Source organism: Macrotis lagotis, chromosome X (genome assembly GCF_037893015.1).
Source record: "Macrotis lagotis isolate mMagLag1 chromosome X, bilby.v1.9.chrom.fasta, whole genome shotgun sequence".
NCBI classification, from domain to species: Eukaryota; Metazoa; Chordata; class Mammalia; order Peramelemorphia; family Peramelidae; genus Macrotis; species Macrotis lagotis.
The window spans coordinates 384,151,313-384,165,669 of NC_133666.1; the positions used below are offsets into that span (position 1 = coordinate 384,151,313).

Here is a 14,357-nt window from a genome sequence, read left to right on the forward strand (position 1 = left end):
GATTGCACATCCACTCAGGTAATCCAGTCCTAAGACATTTCAGAGTGCTTCAGATTTAGGAGAAAAACAAAGGCCTATTATTTTGTTATTAATTACTCTTGTTACTTAGCTTTTAGTGGACCTAGTTTATATAAGCCTAATAGTCAGTAGCATGAGAACTTAAAAGAAAATTATATGTGATCAGTTTTAAGGAAAAAATGATGCTGAAATCTCATTCTTTTTGAAGATCAGTTTTAGAATTTGTATCAATGCAAGTTTGTTTTTCCTACCACAGTACACTAATAATTTCCCATGGTTTTTTTTTATGGTGTATGTAACTTTTTCAAGCTTCCTTGTTTGTTTTGTTTTGTTTTTTCCTTAAGTCATCTGAATAGATGTTTCAGTAGGGGGAACTGTTCTATTTTAGGAGGACTGCTTTTTCTTTAAATGTAGTTATGATATATTGGGAAGAACACTAGACTTGGCGTTATAGAGCTTTAACAAATCCTGCCTCTTCACATTTTTGCTACCTGTCTTGGGTATATCATTGAGGTTGGAATGGACGACATCTGAGGTCCCTTCTCATTCTAAATCCTATAAATTAAATGGGAATAACTAAATTAGTGAATTATTGCCTCATTATTCCCCTTAATCTTAAACTTTCATTTTACCTAGTAGTGTAAAGATGTCATGAGTAAACACATACTTTCTCCTACAGTCCTCATTGACATCCTTCACTCTCCTTTCTCAAAAGGGACTCTGCACTTTTCTTCCATATTAGACATGGTCGAAGAGTTCAAAAAAGCCCAGGCTCTTTGGAGATATCAGCTAAAAAGGTCACAATTAATTTTGGAGAAAAGAAAGATTTGGGTTCAAGAATCTAGATAGAGGATCCATGTGTTAATCCTTGTAAAAAGAATATTTCCCATTCCCCCAAGGTCATGAGTAAAGTCTAAAGAAAATAGACTGGCTCTATCCAGCTCTTTTCTTCGGAATGCTTTGGCACTTGCTATCTCAAACCTGTGTACCACAGGGACTTGGATAGATTCCAGAAGATCCTGGGTTTTCTTTCCTTTTCTTAGATTCTTGTGAGCATCAGAAAGATTTCCCTCTACTACTTAATACCCTTTCGCTTTTCAATGATGTCCCTCTTAGGATCCCAGAGGCTTTGATTTTTAACTTGATATAAATAGCTGTATATTCTGATCCACAATTTTACTTTTTTTTTCTCTTTGCTTTTACTTTTTTACTTTGGACCTAGGACTCCAAAAAGGAATCCTGGGAAAAATTTTAAAATTTCACATCTCATTGTTTCAAAATTGTACTCTCCTGTGTATTGCTGTCCACTGGAGGCTTTAAGCTTTTACTAGGAACTTATCACAAAATATTTTTTGTGCCTTGAAGAGTGGAATTCTTTAACATTAAAAAATAGTACATTTCTGAAAAGTAATTTAAACAATATTCTTCATTGTGTGCTTTGCCTGAGGCTGCCACCTAGTTTATCTGATTCTGGTTTTACTTCTGCTCATAAACATCCCCCTATTTCATTAATTGACCAAAGAGAGGTTTGACTAATTTTAAGGTGTTCCAGGAAGTTGCATTAAAGTAACCTTAAATTTGATTTTTTTTTTGCAGTGTTTCAGGAAACAAAATGACTAACAGCAAATTTTTAAATTGATGTATCTTCTCTATTAAAATATTTCAGTGAAAATGTCTGAGTAGAGCTTATGGAAGTATTCAGTTGTAATGAGTGAACAGTAGATTTGTTGTATTCTGATCATTTTATTGTAGGGTAATCTAATATCTACTCTTTATTGTCCCCCCCAAAAATGTTTTATTTAAAATAAACAATTATCATTACTCAGAACTTTAGTTACAGTCTTAGGAAGGTTAGGTGAAAGAATGGTATAGGTGAAATGATCTCTTATACTAACTTTTAATTTTAGCATTCAGCTTAAATTAAAATTTATTTCAGCAGCAACTTCTGTAGCAAGTTATAGTAGAATCTCAACTACCTAGAATGTTCCCAAAAAAAACTTAGTCATTTTTGCTAATAGTTGAGAAAATACAACACAGAATAATAATAATAATAATAACAACAACAATAATGATAACAACATTATAGCAACAGTCTTAAAAATACACCAGATGAGGTATGGAGATGAATCTTCCGAGATAAAAGTTGATTTTTTTGTCAGTTCTTTCCTAATCCTCCTTCTAGAATAGGACAATAATTGAAAATACTTTTTTTTTTTAATAAGGAAAAGAAGTTTCTTGTAAACCTAAGGTAGTATTTTTACTAAATTCTTGGAACATTTAAATGTATAGATTTGTGATTTAAAAAATTTTTAAAACTATGCCTCATAGTTGCAGTAGACAACAATATTTACAACCATAGGCAGAAGTTAGAATTTGGTTCAGAAAGCTTTAAAAAAAAAACTATTTTGCTGTTTTTCCTTGTTACTTAGAAGAAAGTTAGGAATGGAGAGCAGAGGGAGACTCCTTGATACAATATGATATGTTCTTTTGGAATGGAACTGTTCCTTTAGAATGGGAATTTAATTCAAACAGATTTAATTCCCAGTAGCTATCTGAAAAAAAAAACTGAAATTTTTTTTAGTGCCTGTTACTTTGCCACTAAACTTTTAATAGTACCTCATTGAACATCATTAAAAACAAACTAGATAATTTTGATTAAATTAAATTAATGCTTTTGCACAAATAAAACTACTGTTAACCAGGATCAAAAAAATATATAGTAAATTGGGAAACAATTTTTACAACTAGTATTTCTGACAAAGAATTCATTTCAAAAATATATAGAGAACGAGTCAAATTTATAAAAACAAAAACAAGCCATTCCCCAATTGACAAATGGTCAAAAGATATACAGAGGCAATTTACAGATGAGGAAATCAAAATGATCTATAGTCATATGAAAAATTGATCTAAATCATTTCTGATTAGAGAAATGCAGATTGAAGCATCTTTGAGGTACCACCTCATATCTCTCAGACTGGCCAATATGACCAGAAAGGACAGTGATCAATGTTGGAAGGGATGTGAAAAATCTGGGACACTGATGCGTTTTTGGTGGAGCTATGAACTCAGCCAACCTTTCTGGAGAGCAATTTGGAATTATGCCCAAAGGGCAATGAAAATGTGCATACCCTTTGATCCACCAATACCACTACTGGGTCTATACCCTGAAGAGATCATGAAAAAGGGTAAAAACATCACTTATACAAAAATATTTATAGCAGCCCTGTTTGTGGTAGCAAAGAATTGGAAATTGAGTGAATGTCCATCAGTTGTTGAATGACTGAACAAATTGTGGTATATGCATATTATGGAACACTGTTGTTCTGTTAGAAACCATGAGGGATGGGAATTCATAGAAGCCTGGAAGAATTTGCATGAACTGATGCTTTATGAAATGAGCAGAACCAGAAGAACATTGTATACCCAAACGGCGGCTACATGGGGTGATGAACAACCTTAATGGACTTGCTCAGTTCATCAGTGCAACAATCAGGGACAATTTTAGGTTATCTCCAATGGACAATACTGTCTCTATCCAAAGGAAGAATTGTGGAGTTTAAACAAAGACCAAAGACTATTTTTAAAAAGGTACCCTGTTATGTAATTTTGCTATCTCTTTATATATATATATGTATATATATATACATATATATGTATATATGTATATATATATCTATATATATATATGTATATATATATATGACTTTAGTTTTTTTTTCCCTTAAGGATATGATTTCTCTCTCAACATATTCCATTTTGATCAAAGTATAATATGGAAACAATATAAAGACTATCAGACTGCCTTCTGTGGGGGGTGGGGGAAGAGAAGAGAGATTGGGGGGAAATTGTAAAATTCAAAAAAACAATAAAAAAATACCTCATTGCCTTCCAAATAAAATTTGCTTTTTCTTAGCCTAGTGTCCAATACCCTTTATAATGCAGCACCCACCTATCTACCTCTTTAGTCTTATCTCAAATTTTTCCCTTATAGCAAAATTATGTTGAGGTCCTTAAACTCACACACCACACTGTCTTGCATCCATGCTTTTCCTCTATGCCTATAATGAAATGTGACTCTCCCTTTGCCCTTCCAAATCTCTAAAAGATAAAATGCTATCAATACTTCATGACTTAGCTCAAGCAGCACCTATTCTACCAAACTATTCCTACACCTGAACTCCCTTTTCAGAGCACTTTGTTTTATTCTTCCCTTGTGTATTTCACTCTCTACTTTATATTGATTTGTGTTTTTCTGTGTCTCATTTCTCTTAAGTGTTTATAAGGTCCTCACAGGTAATGAGGTCTTTGTCCTTTGTCCTTTACCAGCTTGTGAATGGGAGCTACTCAATTGATGGGGAGGAGGTTCAATAGCAGTAACCTACCTTTATACAAAAACACTTTACTCTTAAGAAACAGCAGACATAAATATTAGTATCTTGGTTTTGCAGGTATAGAAACTGAGGTTCAAGTAAAAAGAATGACTTGCTCAGGGTCACACCGCTGATATCAGAACTGGAACTCAGGGGAACTCATGACTAAAGTACCAAATACTAAGCACCTTCATTACTATAATTGATAGAAGAAAATATTTTCAAATGTGATTTTTAAAAAAGGTTTTGCTTTGGTTGGAAATCTTCAGAGAGCCATTTTTAAAAAGTATACAGAGAATAGCTTCAGTTCTTCCTGTGAGTATTTCCATCTTCCCATTTGAGACTTTTTCCTCTTGAAAAAAATGGTGATTACTTGAATTTTTTGGTTACCTCGATGTCATGACCAAAAAACGTTGAGAGTAAGAAGGGATTTTAGAAACCATCTAGTTTATTAGCCTCTTCCTTTCCTTGGAGGAGATTAAATAACTTTGAGAGGTGGTATGTGCTGCTGATTAACACAGCCATTTCTATATTTTGATTTTGCAGCTTGAGGTTCTTAAATGCATCTGCCAACAAGCTGGAAACTATTCCTCCAGCCACGCTTTCAGAAGAGACAAGCAGCATCTTGCAGGAGCTGTACTTGACTAACAACCACCTCACTGACAAATGTGTGCCCTTATTAATAGGACACCCTCACTTGAAGATTCTACATATGGCCTATAATCGGCTTCAGAGTTTCCCAGCAAGGTAGGTGAAGTCCTTCAAATTGATCCTTTTAAAAATATAAGTGATCCTACAAAGAAGGAAGGAGAGACACTAAAGAGGTATATTTAAAACGAAAAAAAACTATGTTTCTTTTTTCTAATCATTTAAGCTTGATTAGCACCTTCATTTTGTTACAATGACTTTATGCAAGTCATGTGTTGTGTTAGTGCTCTTCTAAAGCATGATTAAGAGGGAGTTCTCAACATCGAAGAAAACTTAGCAGAAATTTCCAAAAAAAGGACAACAGCAGATCTATTTCTTAATCTAATCACAGCCTGCTTTTTTTTGTTTGTTTTTCATTAGCCGAGGACATTAACATCATTTTAACTATTAATTCACTTTGGTGAATGAAATCAGAACTATCAGCAACATAAAGGCTATCATAGCTGCTACTCCTGTATTTATTCAAAAAAGGCATAGTGTCTAATTCATTCAGAGAAATGACCTTGTCACTATTCAAATGATTTGTGTGATTACTACCAGAAATACAGCTTTAATATTTAGGACTCTCTTGCATTTAAATGCATCAGTATTATATTTACATTTTTTTAGTTTTAAATATGTACATATTGTACAGATGATTTTACTCTATATCTTCTTATTGGCAAAAACTCATTAAACAAATTTGGACCTTGCATACACCCACATATCAAAGAATCATCCTTTGGATGTTAACATATTGAGCTGTATATAATTGCAGTGTTTAAATTTTACCAAAATTAAAATGTATGTATTATAGTCCTTCTGTGTTCTACTGCCATTGATGGTGCTCTTTTCATATTAAACTTGTTATGTTATATTGATTTTCATGGTATTGCCATGACCCTTTTATTATATTCTACTTCAATTTCTTCATTCATCTACTAGAAATAATATCTTAAGTTAAAGTCATAAAATCATAGAATTATTGAATAAGACATAACAGGACCAGTTTATTTCTCTGTCCATCATTAGTGAATTTCTAAGCCATACAGGCCAAATGCATGTCTGTACTTTTTTTAATATTTAATATTTATTTATTCTCATTTTGTACAAATAATGTTTTTTATACATGAATAAAATATTCTTGTTTAAGAGAAAACAAAATACCCCTTCCCCCCAAAAATATAGACTCACTTGAGCAATAAAGTAAAGGGGAGAAGAAAAAATTAAAAATTAAAAAAATAATAGTAATAATTATAGGTATGGCCAGGTGGCACAATGGACAGAGCACCAGCCCTGGAGCCAGGAGCACCTGAGCCCATATCTGACCTCATACACCCAACAATCACCCAACCGTGTGACATGCAAGCCACCCCAACCCCACTGCTCTGCAAAAGAAAAAAAGACCCAAAATAAAATAAAATACTAATAATAGTAGGGGTGGCTGGGTGGTGGACAGAGCATTGGCCCTTGAGCCAGGAGCACCCGGATCCAAATCCGGCCTCAGACACCCAACGATCCACCCTGCTATGCGGCCCCAGGCAGGCCACCCAGCCACATTTGCCCTGCACCCCCTAATAATAATAATAATAATAATAATGATAATAATGATAATAATAATAATAAATGTGCTTCAGTCTATGTTCCAACACCACCAACTCTGTCATGGGTGGATCACATTCTTTATGATAAGTCCATCGCAAAAGTTACTTCCATATTTTTCCACCATTGCCATTGCTGATCACAACTCCCTCCTTTCTTATTTCCCCACTACCATGTACTATATTTTCTCTCTCCTTTCACTCTGACTCTGCTGTAGGGTAGCTGAGTGGCAGCAGACAGATCCCTGGTCCTGGGGCCAAGAGGCCCTAAGCCCCCATACCACCCCTTAGGCCCAGCATCCACCTGGCCCTATAGTCCCAGACAGGCCATCCAACCCCAGGCCCTTGCAAGAAGTAAAAAAGAAAATGCATTATATCTGACCACCCCCCCCATGGTCCATCCTCTTCTCCATCACTCACATCCTCCCCCTTCCCCCTGTCCTCCCCCCTCTCCTTAGTCCAGATGTCTATACCCCATATGCTGTTTCCTCTCCTAGCCACCTCTGAGAGCAAAGATTGCCTCATTCCCTCTTCCATATCATTGCAATAGCTCATTGTAATAAAGAAAAATCTTATTATGTGAAATATCTTGGCCTATTCCCCCTCTCCTTTTTATTTCTCCCATTCCATTTCCCTTTTTTCTATTGACTCCATTTTTACACCATATTTTATCTTCGAATTCAGCTTTCTCCTGTGCTTCAATTATAAAAGCTCCTTCTACCTGCTCTATTAACTGAGAAGGTCCATATGAGTATTATCAGTGTCATTTTTCTATGCAGGAATACATGCAGTTCATCATCATTAAGTCCCTCATATTTTCCCCTTCTCCTCCAATCTCTATGCTTCACCTGAGTCCTGTATTTGAAGATCAAACCTTCTGTTCAGCTCTGGCCATCCCAGCAGGAACATTTGAAATTCCCCTGGTTCATTGAAAGTCCATCTTTTTCCCTGGAAGAGGACATTCAGCCTTGCTGGGTAGTTCATTCTTGGCTGCATTCCAAGTTCTTTTGCCTTCCGGTATATTATATTCCAAGCCCTACGAGCCTGCAATGTAGTTGCTGCTAAGTCCTGTGTGATCCTGACTGCTGCTCCATGATATTTGAACTGTGTCCTTCTGGCTGCTTGTAATATTTTCTCTTTGACTTGGGAGTTCTGAAACTTGGCTATAATATTCCTAGGGGTTGGTTTTTTGGGATCTCTTTCTCAGGGGGGATCGGTGGATTCTCTCCATTTCTATTTTTTTCCCTCTGCTTCTAGGATATCAGGGCAATTTTCCTGTAGTAATTCTTTGAAAATGATGTCAAGGCTCTTTTCCTGATCATGACTTTCAGGTATTCTAATAATTTTTAAATTATCTTTCCTAAATCTGTTTTCTATATCAGTTTTTTCAATGAGATGTTTCACATTTTCTTCTAATTTTTCATTTTTTTGGTTTTGAAGTAATGAGTCCTGATTTCTCGTAAATTCATCAAATTCCCTGAGTTTTATTCTTTGTCTGAAGGATTTGTTTTCCTCAGAGTTTTCTTATCTCTTTTTCCATCTGGCCAATTTTGCTTTTTAAAGCATTCTTCTCCTGAATAACTTTTTGAACTGTTTTATCCATTTGACCTAAGCTGGTTTTTAGCATGCTATTTTCTTCAGCATTTTTTTGGATTTCCTTGACTAGGCTGCTGACTTCATTTTCATGTCTTTCCTGCATCTCTCTCATTTCTTTTCCCAGTTTTTCTCCTAACTCCCTCATTTGATTTTCAAAGTCTTTTTTGAGCTCTGTCATAGCCTGAGCCCAATTTCTGTTTTTCTTGGAGTCTTTAGATGCAGGAGCTTGTGCTTCCTCATCTTCAGACTGAATATATTGATCCTTCTTGGGATCACAGGTAATGTATTTCTCAATTGTGTTCCTCTTTTTTTCCCTTTGCTTGCTCATTTTCCCAGCCTTAGCCTGTTTCAGGGGTGCTTCTTGAGCTTTTGGGATACTCCCACAAGGGTCTCAGTGTGTGAGGCTCTGTCCTCCCTCCTGGTCTGTGAATGACCACAAGTGCCCTCCCTGCCACGGGGCTGAGGTGGGGGGGCTGCTGTTCTATGGGGGGGCCTAGACTGCGATCAGGATCTGTATGTGGTCAGAGCTCCAGGGTCCTGTTCCAGGGGCAGAGGACAGAGCTCTGCAGTCTCTCTTCACTCCCCTCCCTCAGCTCAATGGGCTCATGCCTTGGGGGCTCATGCCTTGGGGGCTCCTGCTTACCGGCTCGCCTGCTTCTGTTTCCGAGTCTGGGCTGCAGAAAGACCACTTTGCTTGCTGTGTGCCCTGAGGGTTGGACTTCACGTGCTCGCTCTGGCAGAGGTCCCCAGCTGTTCCCCCAATTTGTGCCCCGTGCTCCCCAGGGCATAGCTCAGGAAACTCCCGGCTGCTGTGATCTGTGGCTCCCAGCGCCCTGGGGCTGCCTCTGGGAGGCTGGAAGTTCTTTCACTCTGGTGGGCCACCCCTCTGGCGGGCCGCCCCTCCAACCCCGGGCTGCAGAGCCTTTCTGCTCTTTTCCAGGTTACCTTGAGTAGGAGAACTACCTCACTGGGTCCCTCTGTGGGTTCCGTCTCTTGAAAATTTAAAGTCCTTAGCTTTGAAGATTTATGGGAGAGCGCCTAAGACAGGATCCACTCTTGTTGCCATCTTGGCGCCGCCCCCTGCATGTCTGTACTTTTAGTAAAAATCTCTAGTGTTAGAAGTTTAACCCACTCAATAACCTTAGTTTTTGAGAAATCTACAGTTTCATTGGTCTATAATACTTTTTCCCCATTTCTAAGTGCAGCACCTTGACAACTTAGGCTTCACAAGTTGGTCTTGCTAAAAAAGGCTGTGCCCTGGTGATCCATCATCTAGTGTTGAACTTAAGTCTAAATTTATTTAGACTGGTCCTCAGATGGCAGACTGTTGGATCCATATCTAGAGTCTTTCTAGCTTGTTTAGGTCCACACAAACTAACCTACTGGAGTTACCTATTGAACAGAGAGGCCTAGAGAAACAGCACTTTAACATCTGACTCATATTTAAATTACCCTTTCTGGTAAAGGAATTCTTCCTTGAGTCTAAGTGAGATTTTTTCCATGCTTTAAGCCCACTTTCCCTTCTTTTATCTTCACTTAGTGGTGAAGAATATTTCATATAAAACACACATACTTTATATACTTTTTTACTTTGACCAAACAGTCTAATTCTTTTAGCTTTTATTTTCACTGGCCCTATTTTCTATGACCTTTATAATTTTTGTCATTCTTTTTGAATCATTTAATATGTTATATTCATATACTCTGTTAAGAGTTTTGTAATACAGTGTCCCAACCTTCTTGTCTGACCATTAATACATATATGCTAAAAGCATTTTGCAAATGTTAAAGCACCATATAAATGATACTTATTATTATCAACACTAGTATGTAAAATATAAATCAAATATAAATTTAAAAATATTAGCAATGTTATACCATTACTATAAAAGAAAATTCTTTAGTTCTATTATTTTATTATCCTTTACATTATAAAATAGCTTTTTCTAAGATTTTTTTTTTGGCAAGCTACAAAATCAAAATATAGAAATGGCTGTGTTAATCAGCAGCACTTAACACCTCTCAAAGTTATTTAATCTTCTCGAAGGAAAGGAAGAGGCTGAACTAGATGATTTCTAAAGTCCCTTCTTACTCTCAACATTAAGTGACTTGCCTAAGGCTCCACAGCTAGGTAATTATCAAGTGTCTGAGGCCGGATTTGAATTCAGGTACTCCTGACTCCAGGGTCAATGCTCTATCCACTGGGCCACCTAGCCGCCCCATAAAATAGCTTTTAAAAAAGGCAATAAACTAGTACAATTCCTTTTTTATTCTCATTATTAATATCATCAGATAAATTGAAATTATAATTGTTATGTGATTTTTCTCCCTTCTCTCCTTTATATTTTCACCTTTATAGTAAAATGGCCAAACTGGAGGAGTTGGAGGAAATTGATATTAGCGGGAACAAATTGAAAGCCATTCCAACCACTATCATGAACTGCAGGCGGATGCACACTGTGATTGCCCACTCTAACTGTATTGAAGTCTTCCCTGAAGTCATGCAGCTAACAGAAATCAAGGTATGTATTATAGTCCTTTAAATGATAGATTTCAGGTAATGAAAAATGAATTTGTTTCTTCATTCATTATATGCATTTGAAATTTTGCTTCTCTGTTTTATTTTGAATGAAGAAGACTTGAATACAATACTCTATGGTTATAGATAACATGGAATGAAGACTGGATTAAAAGTTGAAAGAACTGGTTTAAATTCTGACTTTTCTGTTTTCTAGCTTTGTGATGTTGGGTAAATTATATAACCAAGTGCCTCGATTTATCCATTTGCAAAAGATGATTTCTGTGAGAATGCATTGCTTGGCACATAGAAGTCTTTTAATAAAGGGCTTGTTAAATTGAATGGAGTTAGTTAATCAAGTAAGATGGATGTGCTTTGAAAAGTCAGAAATATTTACCATTCTAAGGGAGATTCTCACTCATAGAGGGACAGAGGCATAACTAGGGAAAGCAGTAGACCCTTTAGAGAGCATGTTTTTATTCTCTCACATCTAAGGGCTTCATTTTTTTCTTCATCTGTAAAGTAAGATAATTGTCCTAGATAATTATCTTTTCTGTCCCTTCTGGCTATAAAAATCTACTCATTCCTTTTTTTTTTACTTATCTATACTGAAATTCTTACTTATACCCTCTGAACCTCAAAATAATAGGGTCACCTTATTTATCTAATATCAGCAAAAACTTTAATCACCTAGAATAATAGGGTTCATTGCCAAAGAATTCATGAAGAACTTTTAGAATTTCTTTTTTTAAAAAAAATATTTGTGCAAGACAATAGAGTTAAAGTGATTTGCCCAAGGTCACACAGCTAGGTAATTAAGTGTCTGAGGCTGGATTTGAACTCAGGTCTCCTGACTCCAGGCCTGATACTCTATCTACTGTGCCACCTAGCTGCCCCAAGTTTTAGAATTTCAAAGTTCTCTCCTTCTGTACTTTTGTGGGTTTTATAGGACATAGGTATCATTATCTGTTCCCCAAGAGGAAACCAAGGCACTGAGAGAGTCATTGACTTGTCCTAAGATCATTTTTCTGGGAACTGAGAACCACCTTTAAGGACATCTATTCAAACTTCCCCCCCCCACACACACACACACACAGACACACATTTTACAGATGAAGAAACTAAGTACACACACACATTTTACAGAAGAAACCAGAGGAGTTGTGAGTGGCTCATGGAAAGAAGAGAAAGAGAGAAAGACAGAGAACCATAATTCAAACATAGGTCCCTTAAATCCAAATCCATTTCTTTCCAATACTTTTTATATTTTTCAGTTAGTGACTTTACTTTTACTTTATTTAAATATTTTTATCAATATATTTTATATTCACATTTCCATTATTTCTAGGTATATCATTCTCCCCTTCCTAGCAAGTGGGCCGTATTCTTATAACAAAACATATATAAGAAAGATAAATAGGCTCAATCAGTTAACATATTAATTCCATCAAACAGCATATACAGTTATCTTCTCCTTCAGTCCCCCACAGTCCCCCACCTCTGCAAAGAGGGAAGAAAGTTGCAATTTCTCTAAGCTGCCAGTGACTTTTTAAAATCTTATTTTTGTTTGTAAATATTTTTTTCACAATATGTGATTTCTTATCAAGAGGGGGAGAAAAAATTTCCCATTTAAAAAAAAAGCTCTATAAGGTGGAGCTTAATAATATTTTTAAGCATTTTAAAAATATATATACATTACTACATTTGCATAAAGTTTCTTATGAAACTTCAAAAATTCACTTTCAGCAACTACTAAGCTACCACTCGGTACAAGCCTTTGACCTGAAACAACTGTACTTGGCTGAGACTTGGCAAAGCCCAGGAAACTGAGGCTTGTAGCAAATGGTTTTCCTTCTCTGACACAGGAAGGAAGCTAACAGCTGAGCTTTCCAGGAGTTCTCTAGCTGTCCATCATTCCACGCAGCTGTTGAACTCTGTATCCTACAGTACTTGTTACACTGGTATTTATGGGCTGCCTAAGGGGACACCAAACACAGAAATGAAAAGAAAGGTTCAAAGATTAACCTGTTTTTTTGGACATTGTTACCTTGTCTGACCTTTAGTGACATGTGCTTTTTTTGTTTATATTTTAATAAATAAAAGCTATTTGTTTTTTTAAAAATACCTAATTAGAAAATAAATCTAGCAGACATTGTTACAGTTTTTTCATGACTGTATCTGAAAAACCTTAAAACCTGACCATTTGTAAATTAGGTTGCATTTGCTTTCTCCTAGTTCCACATCCTTTCCTAGCTTCTTGTCCTCGGTGTATTCCCTGGTTTTCCCACTATTTTTTCCCATTTCTTTTCAAATTATGCTTTCTTTGGTCATAGATGCAGAGCTGGAATAAACCAGAAGGTTGTCTGTCCCCAGCTCTTCCTTTAAAGATGAAAAAAAAATGACTAATTGAAATGAGGGCTTTTAAAAAAAATCAAAACTGGTATTTTGTAGTAACTATTGTTTTAAAGTGATGGCGCTTTTTAAAGTCACAAGTACAAGCAATGTTTAGATCACCCAGAGAGAAATTATTTGTGAAAAGTAGTTCTGGGTCTCAAGGAGCTCCTTTTCAAGTTCTAAAAGTCTGTTTTTTTAATTGTAAGAAAAATTGATCCTAAGGTTTGAGATATAACAACTTTGATTAAAATATAATTGCTGTTACAAACCCTAGACTCAGATCAGATAACTCCTTAAAGAAATGTTGGAAAATATGGTGCAGTAGTCATGCAAGATATTATTAAACAAGATTTGGCCATTTCAGTTACAGAAGGTTAGCTGGTGGTATGAAAATGTAATGATGAACCAATTTATAATGTAATTTTCTAGGATCTCTAAACCATTCCCAGCTGTCAATGTGGAGGAAAGTGGATTTTTATTGTTTTGTTATTAGCAAGACTTTACAAGCTATGATCATGGAATGGTGAAAGAAAAGGGGTTTTCTTTGGCAAAGAACAGGAGTGGTTTGCCAAATGCTTCTTAAATTCATTTTACAGATGAGGAAACAGAAGTAAATAGGGTTAGATATCTTGCCTGTAGTCCCACAGTGACTGAGACCAGATCTGAATTCAGGAAGATCACTAGATACTGTTGTTGCCGCTGATTTGTTTCTTGGGTTTGGTTCTGCCCTGTGATGAATTACAACTCAGACTCAGGAATGCAGGTTTTGGAAAGAAAATAGAGATTTATTAAAGGAAATTACAGCATATAGAATAGAATAGAAAAGTTAAAAGTTTAAAGAGAAGACCAAGTAGATTGCTGATTGAATTGTCCAGGCCAGCTGGCCAGAGTTCAGCAGGAGATTGGAAGGTTAAAAAAAAAAAAGACCAAGCCCCTCCCTTCTTTTCCTTAAATTCTCTCCCAAAGTCCATAGGAGGGGATGTTAACCTGGGAATGACCCATGTCCCTCATTGGAGATTTTGCCTTTTGGGGAGGGGGTCTCTTTTGGGTGATCTTCCAAGGCTGGTGCTCCCTGGCTGCCCCACCAAAATATTCACAAAGTTTGTCTCCAGCTGATCTCATCACTCCCATGCCCAGGTTTCTCTGCATCACTGTGCCCACTTAGTTGTC

General features: G+C 36.3%; 1 protein-coding gene across 1 annotated transcript in view; it reads left to right on the forward strand.

The window, feature by feature from the left end:
• Positions 1–14,357, forward strand: part of PHLPP1 (PH domain and leucine rich repeat protein phosphatase 1) — a 294,885-nt gene that overhangs the window by 239,610 nt on the left and 40,918 nt on the right. The window contains 2 exon segments of the mRNA XM_074202041.1: positions 4,938–5,138; positions 10,635–10,797. Of these exon segments, the coding sequence (XP_074058142.1) occupies positions 4,938–5,138; positions 10,635–10,797 (364 nt within the window).